Here is a 22,094-nt window from a genome sequence, read left to right on the forward strand (position 1 = left end):
TCATTCTTATACTGAGTTGTTGATCATTTCAAACAATTTGTTCAATTTATTGAATGTTTTCAGAAGTTTTTGATGGTCATGGGCACCCAGAAAGTTCATCATCTTGGACATCATCTCTGCCTCCACAAAATCTTTTGTGCCATTCAAACACACGTGTACATGACATGCAGTGTTCCACATATACCTCGGCTATTGTATGAAAAGATTCAGCTCCTGCTTTGTTCAGTTTCACTAGAATTTTAAGTTATTGTGTTGCTCAACTTTTAAGCTAATCATTTTCCGATTTGTTAGCAAAAACATGGCACTTTAATCAGTAGCAGTGAACTAAAGACGTCACGTATTGGAAACTTACAGCAGTTGTGAGTGAACCTTTTATATATATATATATATATATATATATATATATATATATTTATATATAACCTTTATATATATATATATAACCTTTCGGATCATCAAACCAATTTTTATATTTCACAAAGACAACCCAAGTAAATACAAAATGCAGTGTCTGAATGATAATTTAATTTTCTAAGGTGGGAAAAAATTCCAAACCTATCTGGGCCTATGTGAAAAAGTAATTGCCTCCCTTGTTAAATCATGAGTTAACTGTGATTAACCACAGTTCTTCGAAAATCCTCCAATATGGCTGAGTTTAAACAATTCTACAAAAAAGAGTGGGCCAAAATCCCTCCACAGTGATGCCAAAGACTCATCACCAGTTATCACAAATGCTTGATTTCAGTTATTGCTGCCAAGGGTGGCACAACCAGTCAATAGGTTCGGGGGGGATTACTTTTTTACATAGGGCCAGATAGGTTTGGATTTTTTTCCCCCCTTAAAAAATTAAATAATCATTCAGACACTGCATTTTGTATCTACTTGGGTTGTCTTTGTGAAATATAAAAATTATTTTGATGATCCGAAACATTTAAGTGTGATAAATGTGCGAAAACATCAGGAATCAGAAAGGGGGCAAATACTTTTTTTCACAGCACTGTATAACACTCAGTTTGACTGTGAACCACAGGTTTTATTCTCATAAACACAGTATAGCCATACCTCGTTGATTATGATTGCTAAATTGTAAATCCCAGATTAACACTACACAATGTTTGATATAAGACATTCACCATCAAGCACTAGTGCTCAGGTGTGCTAAGCTTATTTATACTGAATGCTGAAAAAAAAAAGTTTCAAATACTCAACATAGTGCACCAGGTCATGATAATGTAAATAATTAATCTGACACGAATTGTTCCAATTGCTGTGATCCCCATGAAGCTGTTCTAACATGACATCTGGCTGGCTGTGCATCACACCCACTGATACATCATGCAGTCAGTACATGGTGTACCTATAACTGAGAGGCATGGTGCACAGATGATCACTTTAATTGAATAACAAAAAGGGAAAAGGATATAAGCAATGACCTGTTAATTAAGTCATGCCCCATGTACAGGGGTGGGTTCAAGTCCAACCTGCAGCCCCTTCCCTGCATATCATTTCCCTCTCTTTCCCAGGTTTCCTACTCTGTTCACTATCCTATCAGATTAAAAAGCGAAAGTCCTATCAAAACTTGGAAAAAATGGGGGTACAAACGCACAATATTATAAGCATGATATGGTTTGTGTTAGATCATAGCATAAAAAATTAAATATATGTATCAGGTAAGAAAATTTCTAAAATTTACAGCTAGTGTATTGGCAGTTCATATTGGCAAAATGTACCAGAATGCTTCACTATAAGAGGTGAAATAATACGTTTGAGGAGATCCAAAAGACCTACATCAGCTGAACCTGTTCTGGTTTTCTTCCTCCTTTCTTAAACTTTAAAGTAAACTTAAAATAGCAAGAGCAGGGTGTTCTTTTCAAGAACTTACTCAGTATTGTCTCAGGGAATTGTTATGCAATTAGGAGAATGTGTTTTAATTCTGGAGTGTAAGCTTCATAAAAGGTCAAATTTTTAGCACTCTATGTTGCTCACTGTGTCTGCATGTTGTTACACTGCCCGTAGCTTTACAACAATACATAGAGAGCTTGGTTTGACTGTTACTATTAAATACATATGACATATAATGTACATGTCATCAGAACAACTTGCTGCCAGTTTTCATTATTGCATGTCTGTATTTGAGTAGAATGCAACTATAATTTATAGTGGAATCAAATGTTTGTCTTGTCTTATGCCATTTTCTAAAACACAGACTGTCACAATAAGAGGAACAGGTCAGTTCTAGCACAGAGGAGACTCAGTGTTCTTTACTTGCCCCTTTCGCTCCTGATCACTCTGTTTGGCAGATAACCAGCTCTTGGAATAGTCCTGTTTGTGCCAAACTTCCTCCATTAGAGAATGATAGAGACATCTGAACTCTTGGAAACCTTCAGAGCAGCAGATTTTTGTAGCCTTCCCCTGCTCTGTGCCTTGCAACTATCCTGCAGGCAGTTCCTTTGACCTCTGCTGGGTCCTTGCTCTGATATGCACTGTCAGCTGTGAGGCCTTCTGCGGAGAGGTGTGTGCCTTTCCAAATCATGTCCAATCAATGTAATTTACCACAGGTGGACTCCAGTCAAAGTGTAGAAACATCTCAGCGACAATCAAGAGATAGGGAGGAACCTGGGCTACATTTCAAGTGTTTTTGCAAAGGGTCTGAATTCTTCTGTCAATGCGATATTTCAGTGTTTTGTTTTTAATAAAATTCTGTTTTCACTAAGTCATTGTGGGGTACTGAGTGTATATGAATGGGAATGCAAAATTTTTGACTGTAGCATTAGGCTGCAACATAAAATTAAAAGAAGTGAAGGGGGTCTGAATACTTTCTGAATGCACTGTGTCTCAGTATCCACTCAAATGTGATCACACCATTAGCATGTAGGCTAACAGCAAGAATCAGATACCAGGTCATAAAAGGAGACTTGCCCCAATCATTCACATCAATGAGTTGTTAGCACAGGAAACATCACTACTTTGGATTTTTACTAAGGTTGGTATGAGAGTACAGGTCTTAACACACTGGGTCCGTTATTTTCGGATGCGTTTTTTTCTCGGATCCTTAATCTGAAAAAACGTCTCGCACTCGGACCTTGCACGCTGGGTATGATGCGTTTTTATTTGCCTTCACTGCAAGAATCTGCAGAATGTCGGAAATTGTTTCATACTGCGAGCATGTGTCTGTCACTCCTTTAAATCCCGCTGGATCCATCCTGACAGAGAGCTTCATCACGCGCTCATGCATCATAGCGCTGAGCCAATATGGAGAGATGGAGAGTAACCTTTTAATTCAGCCTCTGTTACAACCTGTGTGTAGGCTAAAAACATGCCTTTATCTGTTATATGCCCATATCTGATATCCACATAATACACTGGCAAACTGTGGTGTTTGCAGTGAGGTTTCGGTGCAAGAGAGAGGGAGGGGTTGGGCAGGGGTTGGCGACCAAGTGAGAATAAAGCAACAGGCACTGATCTGAATCATCAATCACCAGTTATATTTCCATGATTGATATCCACATAATAAATAAGCAAACTTTGGTGTTTAAAGTGAGGTTTGGTGCGAGAGAGGGAGAGGGGAGAGAGAGGAGGAGTCTGTCCAGGGTGAGCAAGTGAGGAGGAAGCAGCGGGCACTGTTTTGAATCATCACTCACCAATCTAAATGACTTGGACTGATGTGACATTTTGCATAAAATCGAACCTGTACCGGAAAAAAATATAACAGACAAAAATTTCGGCTTCAGTGTGCAAACATGATTATAACAACATGAGCTCAATTTTCTTTTTTAACATGCGAAAAATTCAGACAAAATAAACGGACTCAGTTGTGCAAAGGCCTTTAGTCATTAAAAAATGCACACAAGTCCATTAAACACTTGCAAACAATTTTATTATTGCAAATTGTACCATTGGAAGCCTTCATTTTTTTAAAGTCTGCACAGAACATAAAAAGTGCATCTGATCACACAGAGCAGCTCAATGCACTCCAGAGTGCTGGAGGGGCTTTCTATAAAAGAAGAGCAGGAATGTAGCCTATGTCACAACAAGACTGATCTGATTTTGACAAGAATGTGTGCTTTTTGATAGCTTTTGACTGACTAAATGTGGCAATTACAAGCACATTTAACCCCTTACATAACAACAAACATATTAGGACAACAGAGAACAGAAACACGAGCTTCTGAATCCTGAAGAAGTGGACTGGTTGAGCAGATCTGTCAGGATACACAGCTCAGCCTGCAGTGTTACAATACTTTGGAGGAAAAAAAGACATGAATCAAGTCACTGCATGATGGTAAACTTAAAATAAATTATGCCATGGTTATGCTTTGACAGCTTTAACAGATTTGTGCTCTGGATCAGATCTCAAGGTGATCAGAGATCAAACATAGAACATCAACTTTAAACAATCTTTCATTCAAAAGGCTGCTCAGTTTCCCTTACAACAATGCATTTCACGTTTATTGACAGAGGTGCTTCAGTTTTCTTTATCTGCTTGTTTAAGCATGCCTTATGGCACAATCTGTACTAACAGCATTCATCCTTGTTGAAATCTGTCCATCTGTCCTCACACACATGCTCATTCACTCACTCACACAAACACAGTGTAATTTACCATGTTTCAATATAATCTTTCTTTTGTACAAAACTCTCCATAAAGCCTACATTTGTCGAACATTTTCTGAGATGCAGACTCGAGTGTACAATCAAATTACATCCATAGAAAAGTATTTACAAGGATTAAGTGCATCTCCAATAAAAGTTCTGGCCTTTATTTAGCCTAATTCGTTGTTTAAACCATGTTTGAAAGAGCTGAAATTAGATACTGCATGTAATAAAATCTCCAGGAATAACAACAGGTAGAGCTTATAAAGATATGCAAATAACGCAATATAGGAGCTTTTCTTAATCTGAACTATACAAAAAGAAAACATCAGGGGTCCATTTGTACATTCAATGATCTGAAAATACAAATAAATCTGTAATTTACATTTGTACAGTCAGTACCCGGTTCTGTTATGCAGCAACGTATTCTTTAAATGTGACTGTGAGGCAGTTTGTTGTGATGTCTGTGATCACAATATTCCCCAGGAAAGGCTGGAAAGAGGGAAACGTCTGGTCATTCCTCTTTTTGTGGTTGAAAACAGACAGTGAATCGACCTTTTCTTCTTCTGTGGCTTTTTTTGTTTCAGTTTGGGGCTCATTTTCTGTCTGTGCTGTTTGTGTTCCTGTGTCTGCTTCGTCCCGTGTGAGTGTTTCAGCATGTGTTACAGTCTCAACCTGCATGTGTGTTTCAGTCTGAGCAGGGCTCGGCCTGGACTTGACCATGCTCAAATCCATGGGTTCCTCCTGGTCTGCATACTCACAGAGCGGCAGTCCCATGTGAGTCTGGTGTCCGTTTCGATCAACGCTGACATTCTGCACAGGAGAAGAAACTGCATTAGGAGCGCTGATACTCCTAGAGCTGAAAAACCGTTTAGTGCTCCCATGTTCCTCACTGTCAGTGTCAGAAAAGTGTCGCTTCAGTCCCTGAAATCCACCTTGACTTCCTTTTTTGTCCAGTGAAGGGGGAACTCCCTTATCCAAAGGCAGGGGGGGCAGATTAGACTTGGTTGTCAATTGTAAAGGCTGATCCGCTGGAGGCTGCCCCTCACCCCTGACCTCGACATGTTTATCCTGTTCCGTCACAGTTGGCTCCATTTTAGGGGACTGTTCTTTTTCTCTGGGGCAATCGCTGTTAAATCCAGAAGTGGGAACAGTTGGCTTGTCATTGGAGTGTTTTGCAAATCCATTCATGAGGCCGAGCTTCTTGACAAGTCTCATCTTCTCCAGGTGGTTCTCTGTGCTGCTATCAGTCCTTGGCGGTGTTTTTTCAGTGCTTCCTGAATCACCGTTTTTAATCTTGGCTGCCTTCATACCATTCTCCATGTACTTGCTCATGACTATCACAATCCGCCCGTTCTTGTTTTTGTTTTTCACAATCTTTAGCTTGCTGCTGCTGACACCGTTAGACTGCGGTACAGTGTCCTCTTTAGGTTTGACCCTTTCAGGCTCTTGGTGTCCGTTAAGGTCTGCTGGAAGCTTCTTCAGCTCCATGGTAATATCCTTGACTTTTGTGAGGCAGCCTGAGTCTTTGTCCCGCACCCATTTCTGCTGCAGTACCGGAGGAAGGTTGTACCCCTTGTTGGCCAGCTCTGGAGCTTTAACTTCTCTGGGTTTAGCAAACATGGGCTCATGCACCTTAAGGTCTGGCTGGTAGTGGTGGTGCTTCTTGCTGTTGAGCTGATAGTAGAACTTCTTTCCATTGGCCTGTTGCTCGGCCTCACGCTCCCTGCACAGCGGTTGGTACTGGTGGTGCTTTTTGCTGTTCAGCTGATACTGCTGACCCTGGGGACGCAGCATCTGGATGGGGCTGCTCTTCTGACAGCTGTCCTCATCCAAGGATGCCTCATGAAGATCTGCCAGAATGCTGGATCTCCGAGCAAAGGAGGGGACCTGCAAAACAAGGCAGAGATTTTTGTTATTTAAGGAGTTTGAAAAAAATCTATATTAACCATAGAAATACAAATTTGAGTTGACTGAATACTATCTCAAACTTCCTTCCTGATCAAGCCTGGTATTGAACCAGAGAACTCATAATTGTAAGATGCCATCAGTTACCACTGTGCTATATGGTCACATCATTCGGCTTTATCATACTTAGATTTATCTTTGTGCCAACCATTTCCTTTTGACTTATTTGTATTTCTTTTGACTTATACACATTTCTATTTTGAACTTAGTGTTTTTCAAGTAAGCCACTTGAACTTCAGAGTATGAGTCAGAAGGATACACCTCAAAGTTGATAACTATGATAAAACTTAATGAAGTGACTACATAGAGCAGTGGTTACTGATGGTCTCCTACAATCAGGAGTTCTCTGGTTCAGTACCAGGTTTGGACAGAAAGTTAGCTGGACAAGGTAAGCATCTTTTGTGTGTGTTTTGAATGAATATACAAAGTTATCTCACAGCATTGCTATTATCCCCTTTATATAATTTATACATCTTTCTCTTCACTGCCATTATTTTCGCTAACGCTAGTATTAAAGTGATTAATACCTTATCTATTATCATCCGAGTATAATCATTACAAGAACTGAATCTAAGAGTAAAACTACTTTACTGCTACATTTATTGATAGTAGTTCTCTCTATTTCATAATCATCCTGGCTGCTAATGCTAATACTGCATTGTTCTGGTTTTTTATCACATCTGTTTTTTTTATCAATCATAGCTGTTACTGCTTAGTTTTCAAATATTCTTACCATCACCAACAAAGTTACAGCAATTTTCTACAAAATAGGAGATAAGTTTGGCATGAATTTCTCTTTCACTTTGTGTTGTGTTGTTTCTCTTGTCCCTCTCCTTTTCCCCCTTTTTTCCCCACCCCTACCCCTCCTTCTAGCTCTTTCCATGTCCAGTGCACCTTCAGCAGAAAGCTGTCAACATGAGCCTGGTCTGCTCAACAGTCCTTCACTATAGTAGGTAATGTTTATGTCGCCACTATAACGGGGCTTAATACTGCTAGTGCTGTGCTCATGGTGATTAACGCTGGTATTTTGTACAACAGGGTGTAGTCTCTATTATAATATCAAAGATTGACACTGGTCTATTATAATAGGCCACAACAGAGAGTACTGTCTAGAACTGCCCCTTTTGTAAAGTGTCTTAAGGTAACTTTGGTTATGAATTGGCGCTATACAAATAAAGATGAGTTGATTAACTGATTAATATTGGATTTTTGCCAATATCCAATTTGCAGATATTTACAAAATAGTTTTAGTCAATACTGATATCTAAGCCAGTATTCAAATCAGGTTCAAACCTAAAACCTCAGTCCTTAAAACACACAAATTCAAAGTTTGAGGGTGGACAAATGAACCCATCTCAGTACTTAACATGAACTTTTAAGTGCAAGGAATGATGATGAAAGAAAAGGATTTCAACTGAAGCAGATCTGTTAGTCCAGTCCAAAAATTCATAACTTATTTGTTCATATATGGCAACTATTTGCAGCAGATATAAGCAGATTTTTATAGCCAAAATATCAGTTGTAACTATTAGCAGAAATGTACATGTCTGCTGATACCGATGATTACCTATTTAAGCAAATATCTGCTGATAACAATATCACACCAATAATTTTATGCACCCCTAGTTCAAACCACTAAAATATTTTTTTTTTTTTTACAAAATGGCAATGCATGATATATACGTTGATATTTTTCTGTGATTGTCACAATACAATGATTTAACTAGATCTGCAATTTTTCCTTTTTTTTTTTTTTAAAAAATAGGGCCAAATTGTTCCAGAACAAAGACAACATTACACTCAAGTTATCACAATTTTCTCTACTCTTAATTACCTTTTAAAATAAAAAAAGGTTACTTTTATGATTGCTGGTATCAAAACTGCAGAAATGTAATGCCCTCAGTCATAATTTCACCCCCAGAGAGAGAATACTGATTAAAATGTATGTATGTTTGCAACGTTGAAGTGGATGGAAGTGGCAAGACGAACTCCCTGGAAGTTCAACACATTTTGTCGTATTGACAACATACTTGTGCAAATTTAGGCAGTGTGCATTAGTTTGCCTGCAATTTGTAAATAATTTAAAACAACAATCGTCTAATATTGAGGAACTAGGACGTATATTTTTGCTGCTGTGATATCAAATGGATATCAGTATCACATGTTGAAGACTGTATTACTTCTAAATTAAATACTACTGTTGGTGGTGGTTGTTGATGTAAACCATCATTTTACTAAGCAGTACACCTGATAGACATTCTTAATCAACATCAACATAAACTATATTAAACAATAATATCTTAGCCAATAAATCATGAAAAAATATATATCTATAAACTCAAAAACTCAAAGAATGGCTCAGCTTAAACATGAAGCACCTGTTCTACATCCTGAGCTGAAACAGCGCCACAGAATAAGAATGTTTTTATAGATGTATTTTAACTGAAAGTGCATCCCTCACAGCAGGACTTTGATTAATGTTTCAACTGTCTACAGTAACTACACATGTGTCTATGTCAGGCTACAACAAAAAGCTGTGATTCATTGGGGCCCATTGAGTTGCACTGCAGACACTGCGCTTGGAATGTGTGAAGAGGCTCCTCTGAGGCCCCAGTGAACACAGTGTATTTCAGGGGCCCTGGTCCATGTTCACACAGCCCTCCTACAGCTCCTGTGCATCTCTCTCAGCCACCGGGCCGGCCGTCACAGTGACATTTCAAAGTGTCTCCTGTGGCTGTGACCTCAGCTCGGAGGAATGTCACTGGCTGCTTTGTGTCCCGTCATTGACTTTATCCCATGTGTTACCACCAACACCCTCCTGAGAGGAACAAAAACTCTCATCTGAGGGGTTCCCTTGGCCTTTTGGATGGCTGATTGATGTGCTAAATGTACGATTCATAGTCATTTAGATACAACTGTTAGGTCAGGAACTGGTCACTATAACATTTAATGCTATTAACATCTCATCATATATCTATTCTTTCTTGTTTTATCAACAGCACACTGTTGATTTAAAACAGGCACACTACCAGTTTTACACCTGACCATACATCCTTACATTTAGGGTTTCTTTTCCAGAGACTATTTTTCAGGGCATTTACAGGTACAGGAAGACATGGAGCCTTTACATCAACATGCTCCTTTCTTTGGAAGCCCGATTCCAAAGATGTACAGTCTATGGCTACAACCATGAGCTCTTGCATGCTTATAAATAATGACAGACTGATCATAGAGCACTTACACCTGGAGATGTACAGCAATCAGTCTTAAAATAAGCATTTTACAATACTGGTGTGGGCATTTGTAACTTCTTTGGGTACAGAGCTGCTGCCAGCCTGTGGTCTAGTCTTTATGTTAAGATGAGGACAAAATTATTAGCCCCCCATGACAATTTCTGATTTCCCCAAGTATTTTCAAAGTGCTGTTAAACATCAAGGACTTTTAACACAGCTTTTCCAAACATTATAGTTTTTTAAACACTTAAATTATGTTACTCTACACACAGAAACAAAATTATTTCACAAAAACCAAAACTACCAGGGTCAAAATTATTAGCCCCCTTTAGAACTGACCTTTTTGTTGAGCCATAGCACAAACCGCTGTTGTGCAATGATGTGCTGAAACTTTGTAATGCTTAGAGCTGTAAAATCAAGTTAAAACTGTAGATTCTCTTCCAATTTGCATGCAGTATAAAAAGTTTAGTAAGAGTTTGAACTGTCACTGAGAAAGCATCATAGCAAAAACAAAAGAAATCAGTGTAGACTTGAGAAAAATAATTGTTGATGCTCACAAAGCAGGAGAGGGATATACAAAGTTATCACAGCATTTCCAAGTGTCAAGAGCTGGAGAGACAGGTATCATGAAGAAATTCAAAAAGAGCCACACAGTACAGAACAAGCCTTGCAGAGGTAGGAAGAGAAAGATTTCAAAGACTCTGGAAAGAAAACTAGTGAGAGATGTGTCTAAAGACCCCAGAACAACTGCCAAGATTCTAGTGAAGGACTTTCATCACTGGAACCCTGCACAGGAATAGACTGTGAGGTTGAAGACCAAGAAAAACTCAACTTCTGCAGAAGAGACACCTTCAAGCCAGACTGAAGTCTGCTAAGAACAACCTGGAGAAAGATTGTGCATACTGGGAACATGCTCTTTGGTCAGATCAAATTAACTTGAGCTCTTTGGCCATAGAGACGTTGGTGATGTTTGGAGAAAGAGGGGAGAGGCGTATAACTCAAAGAACACCGTCCAAACAGTAAAACACAGTGGTGGTTGTTTATGTTGTGGGGATGTTTCAGTGACTTATGGATCTCATAAAGGTGGAAAGAATCATGAAAAAAGAAGGATATGTAAAGATTTAAAAGAAAACCTTGGTCTGGTTCATCACTTTGTCTTCCAACATGACGAAGACCTAAAACATCAGTGACTCCTAGTGAAGAACTACCTCCAGAAGACCAAAGTGAGCATTACTGAGTGGCCTGCTCAAAGCCCTGACTTAAATCTCATTGAAAATCTGTTCAAGGTCCATGCCAGAAGAACATCAAATCTTGAGGAACTTGAGAGATTCACCGAAGAAGAATGAGCTGGGATTCCTCAGGAGACGGGTCTGAAACTTGCTGAAAACTACAACAAACAATTGCAGGCTGTTATCCAGAAAAAAGGAGACACTACTGACTATTAGCAGGAAGGGGACTAATAAACTAGAACCTAGTAGTTTTTGATTTTGTAAAATAATTTTGTTTCTGTGTGGAAAATAAAATAATGTAACCATCTAAAATAAAACTAAAAAGTTTGGAAAAAGCTGTGTTAAAATCCCTTGCTTAGTTTATCAGCATATGGGAAATACTTTAAAAAAAGCACAAATTGTCAGAATAATTTTATAGTCATCTGTATGTCCATAAACTACTGTCAGTGTTTGTTATGATCCTTAACATAATTTAGCCCTTTCAAATGACAATGTCATATGTTTTTGGAAAAAACAGAGATATGAAAAAATGAGTGTTTTAATAATTTTCCAGGACAGCACACGATCTTAAGCCCATTTTGCTTTTTCTCTTATTTTCTATGATAGGAACATAAGTCAGCTGTTTTCTAGGTTTTCCAGGATGTGTGGTGACCATTTATGTAGTTTACTGACGGTACTGTATTGTACAGTTATGATTGAGCCCTTTTGAGAAATAACTTGCATGATGAGAATCAGAAATTCACAACAGAAAGCTGGCATTTTGCATTGACTGCACTGAGGGAAATTGGTGTTTATCAGTCAAAGGGTCCTATCAAATAATACTTTGAGATGTATGATTTAAGGCACAGTTACATTCTTAAGTTTTACCACCTACCCTTTGTTTTTGAGTGCTGCCTTGCCTCTTTGAAAAGGTTACAGTACAATACAATACAATACATTACAATACAATACAATAACTTTATTTATCCCAGCAGGGAAAATCAATTGTCACTCAAAGTAGTGGTTAAATCTTCCCCCACAAAATGGATTGTTGCTGTAATTTTCAAATCTTGCCCCTGATATGTGAGGTTCAGAGAGATTTCCCGCAACACTTGGTTTTAAGTGTTCCTCAGGAAAATCTCTGTTTGAATGGCCATGCACTCCCAGCACTTCATTCCCCCCCTCCATTCCAACAAGAATCAGGACACCCAGAACACAAGATGGGTGCGCACAAAACGTAGAAGTAGGGCTAAGTGGAAGGGGCAAGGGCTGCATTGGGACTGAGCCTTAGTTTGCACATCCAGATCACGTTGCTTCAGTTGTACATTTTTAAAATGTATTTTGTGAAACCCCTAACTGTGCATGTGCATTTTTTATTCCAAAGATGGCAACTTTGAATCATCTCCACATCAGAAATGCTTAATTTTTTTCCCAAAACTGCTCAAGAAAATTAAAGTGGGAGGTCTAAATGTTCCAATTACACTGAGTAACTACAACCATGCCCTATGTAGCTTTGCCTTAGCATTAAAGTAATAAAAACACTGAAATGATATGCTTCTCTGGTTGATTTTGATAAGCGTACATCTGTTCCTGGGATTTAAAGGAGATTTTTTTTTTACTCTGCTGTAATTCATAGTTTTTTTTTTCTTTTTTACAGTAAATTAAGCCCCTTTTTATTTCTCACCTGAACCAGCAGGTGCTTGGGCTTGGGTCCTCTCTTGCGATATCCCATCAGCTGTTCTTGGCGTTCCCTGTTGGAGAGAAAAACAGCAGCCAATCAGTGACACCATATCACAGAGATGAGTTCCCGTTGCATGGCAACACAGCATCACGGGTGTCCTCCTCCGTCTCAATTAGCCAACACTGAGCCCATGTTAGAGTTTGGGGTTACACTTTCAGATTCAAAGTGAAATTCATTCAGCACAGATTGATCATGTTAACACTGTTATGTCTGAATTAATCACCTATTGTTTATGATTACCACTGAGAAAAGATGGAGAGGCTTCTAATAAGGAGTCCTACAAACTAAACAACATTATGTAATGTCTGTATCCACAGGAGAAGATCAATGCCAGCCCTTCTATGACTTTCCCAGTCTCCATGCATGTTTCTCTGAGGCAGTAACTCAATACCGCAGACAGGAGTGATGTCAGACCCCTCCCCCACCCTCCTCCCTCACATCTAATTACAATGACGACTCAGTGTATTTTCATAGCCTGGCATTCAGACGATTCAGCTCCCCAGAGAGACACGCAATTAGTTTCAATAAAATCTCTCCTCTGTAGAGAGTGAGAGGTAATTGCAAAAACAGATGCAGAGCGATGTCTATGTTTTGCTTTAACGTGTGACCTGCGCCTGAAAGGTTGCTGTAAGCACAAGCTGAGGGAGGCTGTGGGAGGAAAGTCAGTGACAGTTTAACACGCCATGTCTGTAAGAAATTCAATTACACTGTCCTTCACGAGGGCCGTCTGCTCAGTCACTCAACAGACTATTTAGCAATTAGCCAAGCGGCTAATTTCACCATGTTGGTCTTTCACCAAACAAGAACATGAGTAAATGGCATTAGCTCAGACTTTACACAGTGCATGCACTTTGGATTTCAAACAAGTTACTACAGAGTTCTACTTCCCCTTCAGTTTCCACTCCATCATAAACAGATTAAAAAAAGGTGTGCATCATGATCTAAAGTCCTCTGCTTCCAAACGTGCTTTGGCTATTGTTAGTTTACTATAATGATTCACCTCTCTCTGCAGAAGGTTGTGCAAGTTAGCTTGACAGAAAAAGGCTGTAAAAGTAGATGGACTTTGAATTTTTGACTTTTTTTATTCAACTTTTGGTGAAATGAGAAACATGAGATTATAAAAAATGTACTTGCTGTACTTTAACATAACATTTCTAGAGGCTTCTATAGCTTTTACTTGACTTTTTTTATGTTCAGCCGTTTGTTTTACAAAAGAACATTCCAAACAGTAATGGTGATATAAAGTTGGCATCAATAGTCAAGCAAAACCAACACCAAAAATATCTGTGACACCAAAAGACATGGGAATAAAAACAATAAAGTTCCTGTAAAGCATCCTTGGGTTTCTTGAAAGGCGCTATATAAATTTAAGATATTATTATTATTATTATTATATAAAATAAAGATGGAAAAAGATGCAGAGGCATCTTTAAAGTTTACATCATTATTCTATCAGCTTCTATCCCAGCATACCCCACAGTGACTCCCATTATTAGGTAGAGCTTGACACATCATCAAACTGGATGGTATTCCCCCCATTTCAAGTGGTTTTCCTCCTCCACATCATCCAGCAGCCCATGTGATAATTGTTCTAGCTTGGTCAGCTGGCCAAGAGAAGTATGTCATGAGGATGGTGCTGATGCAGAGGAAGCTTTACATTCCTCCCTAACAGAAGGAGAGTCTGGGTCCAGACTGCTAGTACCACATCAGTATGTATCAGAAACCAAGGACTTTTTAAAATAAAAATTTTACGTTAGCAGTACTAAAAGTGAGTAAATGGGGGGGGTCCAATGATTTTTCAAAACTAACACTAGTCAGGCAAAGTTTTTGTTCTACTGAGTTTGTTGTCTTGCACTTTAAAAAGGATCAGTTCATCTGTTAAATACCCTGTTGAAGATGACACAGGTTCATGTGGTGGGACAGCAGGTAGCACTTGAACATGATAACCTGATGCTGCCTAAGAACTATCAGGTGACAAAAAAGGCAGAAGCAGCAAAGCGTCACACTTTGCTCCACTAACCCTGACCTGAGTCTCACCCTAAACTGACCCTCCTATGACACTGGTGCTAATCCTAATCCAAACCCCCAAGGCACTGAATTTCTGCACCTTTTTTAGACATACTGTGTAAACAGTTTATTGTCAGCAGGAGATCATCATGACAGGGTTGCTGGCAGAGTTCCAGATGAAAAACATGCAGAGTTCCCACATGGGTAAGTCACAGGCTGTTCAAGCGTTGTGTAAGGAAATGAACTGTGAAAGTGTGTTATAAGGTGAATCTCAACATATGACTGGGCAATCAGGGAGTTTTTAAGATATATCAATATAGATCATCAGCTATAGGGTTAGACAGTATTGTTTATGTTGCTGCAGTTTGTGTTGATTTGGAAAAAAAACATGCCAGGTCTAATACTCAGTAATATGCTTATTAACCACAAGATCATCAAAAATATTCAGTCTAAATGGGGAATTATCTTTTTATAACATATATGTTAATGATGTAATGATATTCATTTGGGTTTCTGAAACTACAGCAATAAAAATGAAAGTCCTAGACACCCAGTATTGGGTGATTCATTGTTGTTAGTTATCAAAAACTGCACACCATTTCCTGCAGACTGTCAAAATTGCAGAAGAACACTGACAACATTTAGAAAAGTGGTTGGAACCAGTGAAAAGTGAGGGAAAAGTTGGCAAAACACTAACAAAGTTGTGCATTTTCAAAAGGGCTTCCCCTCTTTGGTTGAAGATATGACAAAGAGCTGTAATTTTATTATACCACTGATCAATTTTATCAATCCCAAACAATCGGTATTGTGTGTAGGAGTTCGTCTGCAATTTTTTAAAGTTAAAATAAAAAACTTGGGGGTGTCTGGAACTTCTGCTTTTGTTTCAACATGCTCGATTTTCACAAGAATCATATCAAAGTTAATCACTGGTATTGCTACAACGATTCAGATCTATATCTTTTTACTTCCATTCAGCTACAAAGTACAAAGTTATGTTCCATATTGCCCAGCCCTATCTTATCACTGTGAGGCTGATTGATCAAACTATATTCACCTGTCTTGAAAGGCATCAAGCAGTCTGGGGTCCAGGATGTTCTCCTCTGGTTCCCACGTGTTGTATCTGTGCAGAGAGTAGACAGTGAGTAGTGAGTACAGAAATGATCGCTCATTGGCTGAAGTAAATAACTTCTGCAGATCTCAAAGTGAGCCAACATAATTATTGACTTAAAATCGTGATAAATTATATTTATAGGCATATACACGAGTAAACACCATGCTGGGACACTTGCACTCCCTGTGGATGCACGTGTGATAAATCACGAGTAACTTTTACGCACGGCTGTAGGGGGGAGGGAGGATACACTGCCTCAGCTTCAACTCAACTGTAGATTTATTGGTATTTCTTAAACACAGTATCCTATTATAGACATGCCCTCTTTAATTGGCACACTGGGGATTGCATACATTGTAAAAACCACATCAATCATTGAGGGCAACGCGTAAAGCGCCCAGAGCAAGAACGCGCAACCGCCCATTTGCGCGCCCACGCCAGCACGGATGCACATTGACACATACGCTCTTCTCTGTTTGCATGTTTTCATTGAGCGTGTTCTTACTATGTTGAAAAGGTGGACTTACTTTGGAGACCATCCTCGCCACTTGACCAGATACTCAATCCTCCCCTGTGAAGGGAGAGAAACGGGAAAATCAGCGTAACGTCACTTTACGCAGCAAAATACACTCTGCACTGCACCGTCACCTTACAAAAACAATTTCATGAAAACAAGACATGAAGTCCGACAAAACGGGAAGAAAGCCCAAGAAAAGATGACCCTCCTCTTCATGTGCATGCGTATAAATATGTCCTTCAGAGCTCTTGTGACAAACCTTTCTGCTGCGCTTCTTCTCGATGCTCTCCACCGCAAAGACGTGTTCTCCCGCGGCGGGTAGCTCCATTTTCCAAAGCAAGAGAAGAGCCTTCTCTGTTTAATTCCTCTGTTTTTTTGTATCCGACACCTTATGCCCTCTGTCAGACCGTTAATTTCCTCGCTGCTCCTCTGATGTGAAACACAAGCACTCCCTCCTCTTCCGTGTATTTTGACTGCGTCTATTCCCTCGCTTTCCCTCTCGGAGAGACTCGTTCTGCAGGCGAGTTCAGGATGCAGCCAGAAAACACTTCATGCAAATAGCCGTTGGCGTGACGTCAAAAGAGAGGGAGGTAATAGGGGCGGGGGTTGTTCCCGTGCTGCTTTCAGGGGCTGTTCGGAAAAGTGTAATCACGACTTTGGTGGCAGTGTGTAACAGCTGTAAATATGATGAACGTCGGAAGTCTCAAGTGTGGCATCATTTAAGTAAACAGATGCTCATTTAACGTTTGGAAGACACAATTATAAATCAGAATATTATATTGATTTTCATTAAACGTTGAACATCATTGCTGTTCAACAAAAAATACATGCAAGATCATAAGTTTATAATTCACATGCATGGTTTTACAAGGTGCTCCTTCTCTTTGAGAAGCTGTGTCGCTGTTTGAAGTCAGCTAGTGGCATTTACGCATACATTCATACATGCTTTTTAACTCTGATACCCCATGAGAACAAGTTAACTGGTTGTTTAAAGACCTTGACTTACAATCTCGTTATCTCATGATAACAGATGGGTTTTTCCCGTGAATTCAAATAAATTCCATTCATTTTCTAAGGGTCTTAAGCCTTGTTATCACGGGAAAACAGCCTCGTTATCCAGTGAAAGCAAGATTTAAAAATTAAAGTTTATATCGCGGGAAAAATGAGTCAAAACAATAATAAATACTATGGATGAGTGTTTGCTAAGGGCTTCCGTAAGCACGGGGTTTCGCACACAGACACTCAGAACGAAATATTTTAATTAAAATGTGAAACCAGATGTAGAAAGTTCTAACCATAATGGTTCTCCAAATTACGAGTTTGGATTAGACCCTGAAGGCAACACGTCTCCCTCCGCTGTCGCTGCATGCGAAGCGAGATTGAACTGGAGGACGGTGCCATGCGCAGAAAATAACGTTTAACCCCGAACTACGATGGATCGACAAAGCGGCTTAGTAACTCAAATACTGTGATATGATACAGCCCTTCCATTAATGTTGCATATACAGTCAAACCGCATCGTTTTTCGGGGTTTATTTGCGATTTTTCTGCTTTAGTAGGCTATGTCCTCAGTATGCCACCCACAGAGCTCTCCAAAATCTCTTAAGAGCCGGGGCACATGAAGACCCTTTGATTTACTTTGATTTAAAGATAATCAGTGGCTTACGCCATAAAACAGATCCCTCCGCTTGAAAGCCGCCGACAGGCCCAGACCAGCGTCAAGGCCAGAGCCTGTTCGACATTGATTTATCACCAGCACCAGAACAAGGCCCCGGCGAAATAAGACAACACAGTCTGATGCATGAGTGTGATCACACAGAACCGCGGCTTTACAGTGATAACGCGGCATAAATCATTGTCCGTGTACAGCTGAATACCGCAGAAATCGCGGCTGTGATTCCCCTCGCAGTGAATGCATTTCCATATCCTCTCTCGACTCAAGGTCACACAAAGAGATGACATTTCACACAGCCCCGTGTCGCGGGGATTTTCTGCTGGATTTTCGCGCTGTTGAGATATCCCCTCTGGTTGAGTGGCAGCCGATGTAGGTCAGCATCCTCAGACCCCGGTGGCTTTAGCTCCGCCGGGGTTATTTCTGTGCGCAGAGCCCTCAACAGGATAGGCACCAGCCGGCTCCGTTATCAGTTGGCACGGGGCGCGTGCAGACATGACTCACGGTATGACCCGGCTCAGGCCTGATGTTTAAGGCACACACAGAACTCTGGAAACATAACCGGAACTGAGACTGGAAAAGGGACACTTTAATGAATACAGAGAAATGCTGGACAAAGCGAGGGTTAAACATCACATAAGCAGCCGTTTATGACCTCTCTCTCATTTATCTCACTGTTCATTGTCATCTATGTCATTGAAATTTTCAGCAAGGATTCATTTTTGATCAATATTTTTAAAATGAAAATGTTAAGAGTGCTTCTGAAGCTCTGTGTGCATTGTTTGATACGGTTGGACCAAATAAAATTCAGCAGTGAGAGGGTTAAAGTGCAGGGTTCCCGCAGGCTGCAGCGCTCGGCCTATTGCAGAGAGGCACGACTGTCTGTCCTTATAAGGCAATGAGTGCAAATCAGCAATGAAATATCACATGAAAAAATCAGCGGAGCACATAAACGCGAGCCTATATGTTCAAAATTTTGTCTAGTAAGCTCAATAAACGTCTACATATTCATTCTTCTTCGCTGGATCGCTCTATGCGGCACGGTGGGCTCGCGTGCGACGTGCAGCAGCTTCGGCGCGCGCACCAGGGAGCAGCGCTACGCTGGTAAATTCGGCTGCGTCATTCCTAAATTAACGTCGAGCCAAATAAAATGGGTGCTAAATTAGAAACAAGGGGGTGGGAGTGGGGCATTACAATCGAGAAATACTGACAAGAAAGCCTTTTTATGAGGCGAGCACGAGACCGTGAAATGTCACCTGTCTGCTCCCCACTCCTCACCCGCCCCACAGCAGCATCAATAACAGGATTGATCAGATATGACATTTACCCTGATCGGATGGTACGTCCGCTAGTGGAACAATGGCGTGCGGTGCCAAAAGGTTGATAGTAGGAGCGCTCACGCGACGGTTGTCTAAATGTAAGAGTCTTAGAACATGGCACGTGCTGCCAGGGCGGACGGAATGTGATGCAGCACGTGCGCGTGTTATTAATGGTACAACAGTAAACTTCACCTGAGCTGCAGCGCGCGTAATCCCGCTCACTGCCCACGGTACAGTTTAACATTTAGAGGAACGAAAATCAGCCATATGCAGCTCCAAAGCCGCGGGGGTTTATCCAGCTGTTAGCACCAGCTATTTATCACATCTTATACTCAGTAAACACAATAAAGGGTAAATTAAAAAGCACAAACTAACCAAAAAAATACGGATCGTGCCCTGAAGTCGTACCAACAGGTCTGGTTTCTTTTAAACAAATAAACAAACCCAATTTAGACTCCTCTTTTTCTAGCCCACATCTGATCTCCTCCTCATTTCTTCATTTAAAGACGAGAAGAGTCGTGGTGGGGGTGCCCACAATCCATAGGGAAAATAACTTCTCTCTCTCTCTATATATATATGTCCACTTTTAGCATTTCCTATTAGAGGGCTTAGATGCCTTATTGAAAAACAGTGCGATTTGCACGTGCCAGCTGTTGAACCTGCCCAAGTAACATGGGGGACTTGGTTCAGTTGATCCCTTCAGAAAAAAGGCACATGTAGTAAAAGTTTATTTTAGATACTATTTTAAACAGAAGAAATTAAACTGTAAATCTTTTTTGCTTTAAAATCTATTTAGATATAGTAAAAAACAATAATTCATCAGACTGTCTCTTCTTCCCATTGAGCATTTCAAGCAGATGTCATGCAGTGCAAATAGAAAAAAAGCCTACAAGAAGACACGGAACAAAAACCAGCAAGAAGGAACATTTTCCCTCTTTAAAATACTACAAGCCCCTTTTATCAGACGGGTGTTAAAAGCTGTTGTGTTCACTAAATCAGGCCACAATCAGAGACCAATTTACAGAGCTGTAAAGACACAAATGCATAGTTCCATCTCAACAGCCTAGGAAAAAGTGCTGCACATGATCTGAACACAGAACATCAAAGATGATGTTAATGCACATAAATACTTGGAGTCATGGTTGAGATGACGCCACAGCTCTCTCCGTCAGTGAGCACATCTGATTAAGGTGACATTTCCACAGAGGAAGAATTGACGCTCAGCCTGCGTCACAGCCTTGGGCTGCAGATCAAGTGACAGCAGAGGAAAAACAGGAGGAGAGAGGGGAGGTAAGGTGTCATGAAACAAAGTCCAGTGGAAAAGAAGTGATTAATAATGGTGCATAATTTGTTATAATGAGAGCAGAAATGGAGACTTGGAAGTTTCAAAGCTGCAAGGTTTTCCAACATTTAGAACAAAGAGCTGGAGGGGAGACATTTTGTGTAATGTTTCAGGACAGTTGTTTAATGCACTGAGGAAAGAATTTGGCTCCAAATAGTCCTGAATTAAAAAGATGTGTTGTTGTTAAAGATCAATAATGATCCACCATAGGACAGCTATACAAACTGATTCTAAAAATCCTAAAGACGCTTTCTTGTTGTTTAAAACCTTTATGATCAGGAACTGCAGTATCCTGCTCTCCTCTGACAACCTGACTGAGCAAGGGTCGGTTTTAGCAATCTTGAGGGCAATGAGGCCCTTTCCTATTGAACAAGAAGCAATTATAGTAAGTAAACAAAATATTTTGATGCGTATATTTTCAGGTAACAAAGCCAGAGAGCTACAGGATATAAAACAAATCAGAAATGTCAACCCCCAAATACCCCAGAGTGCTTGCTCATAACCTCTAAGAAGAGAATCATAACTCAAATCCACCACGTCTAACTGTTCTTATGTGTCTCCAGGCAAAGTTTAACTTGTAAAAATAAAAGGTCACTAAATTGCAATAGCACAAATAATATTTTTTCTTAAATGCATGCCGTTTTACCACACAGTTATCCATCAATTCATTTTTAGTAAATCTTTGGGAATCTACCCAACTATAATTTGCTAGTTAACATGTCAATTTGGGGATTTCTGAAGGGGTTGGACCATGCTGCTGAGGCCAGGAGTCTCAAATGTGCTCATCCTAAATCTGATTTATTCACATTTCTGTATGTGCCTAATCTTTCAAAAATGCTCTCAGTTTCATTGAGCTATGCGAGATATGGCTATTAAAAAACATGACTAATGCTGTAATACAAAATCATTGAACATTTTTCAGTGTCTTTCTCCTTCAGTACTGCCCTCCTGCATCAACACACTGCTGCATTCAAGTTCCACTGATCTTGTCAGTGCAGTAGGTCTTCTTCAGACAGTTTTCTCAGAACCTCTGTTGTTCTTTTCTTAACTCCTGACACAGACTCAAAACTTTGAGCACGGATTTGAGCTTAGGACAAAGTCATACAGTGCTAGATCAGAGAGTGTGATCACGCACTGTGATTAGTTTTTGGCCCAGAAATTGTTCAACCGAGAGCTCAGTGTGAGCTGGAGCGTCGTCTTTCTGAATAATGAAACTATTTTTCCACAATTGTGGTCTCTTTCTTCAGACTTTTTCTCAGTTTTTTTTTTTTTACCTGTTTGTAAAAGTGTCGATTAACCGTTGACTCTTCTTCAACCCACTACTCCAAAATGATAACCTCATTGTCAAAGAAAACAATCAACATGGCCTTGAGTTTGGACTTG

The 22,094-nt window shown here is 40.0% G+C and overlaps 1 protein-coding gene across 1 annotated transcript; it reads right to left on the reverse strand.

Moving 5' to 3' along the window:
• Positions 1 to 3,901: 3,901 nt before the first annotated feature.
• Positions 3,902 to 16,903, reverse strand: LOC121507962 (E3 SUMO-protein ligase CBX4-like). Its single transcript, XM_041784392.1, has 5 exons — positions 16,638 to 16,903; positions 16,389 to 16,432; positions 15,805 to 15,870; positions 12,687 to 12,753; positions 3,902 to 6,483 (listed from the first exon to the last, which is right to left on the reverse strand). The coding sequence occupies exons 1-5, from the start codon at positions 16,704 to 16,706 to the stop codon at positions 5,005 to 5,007; spliced, it is 1,725 nt and encodes a 574-aa protein (XP_041640326.1). The 5' UTR covers positions 16,707 to 16,903; the 3' UTR covers positions 3,902 to 5,004.
• Between the last annotated feature and the right edge of the window lie 5,191 nt (positions 16,904 to 22,094).

This window comes from Cheilinus undulatus, linkage group 4 (assembly GCF_018320785.1).
Source record: "Cheilinus undulatus linkage group 4, ASM1832078v1, whole genome shotgun sequence".
Classification (NCBI taxonomy): Eukaryota; Metazoa; Chordata; class Actinopteri; order Labriformes; family Labridae; genus Cheilinus; species Cheilinus undulatus.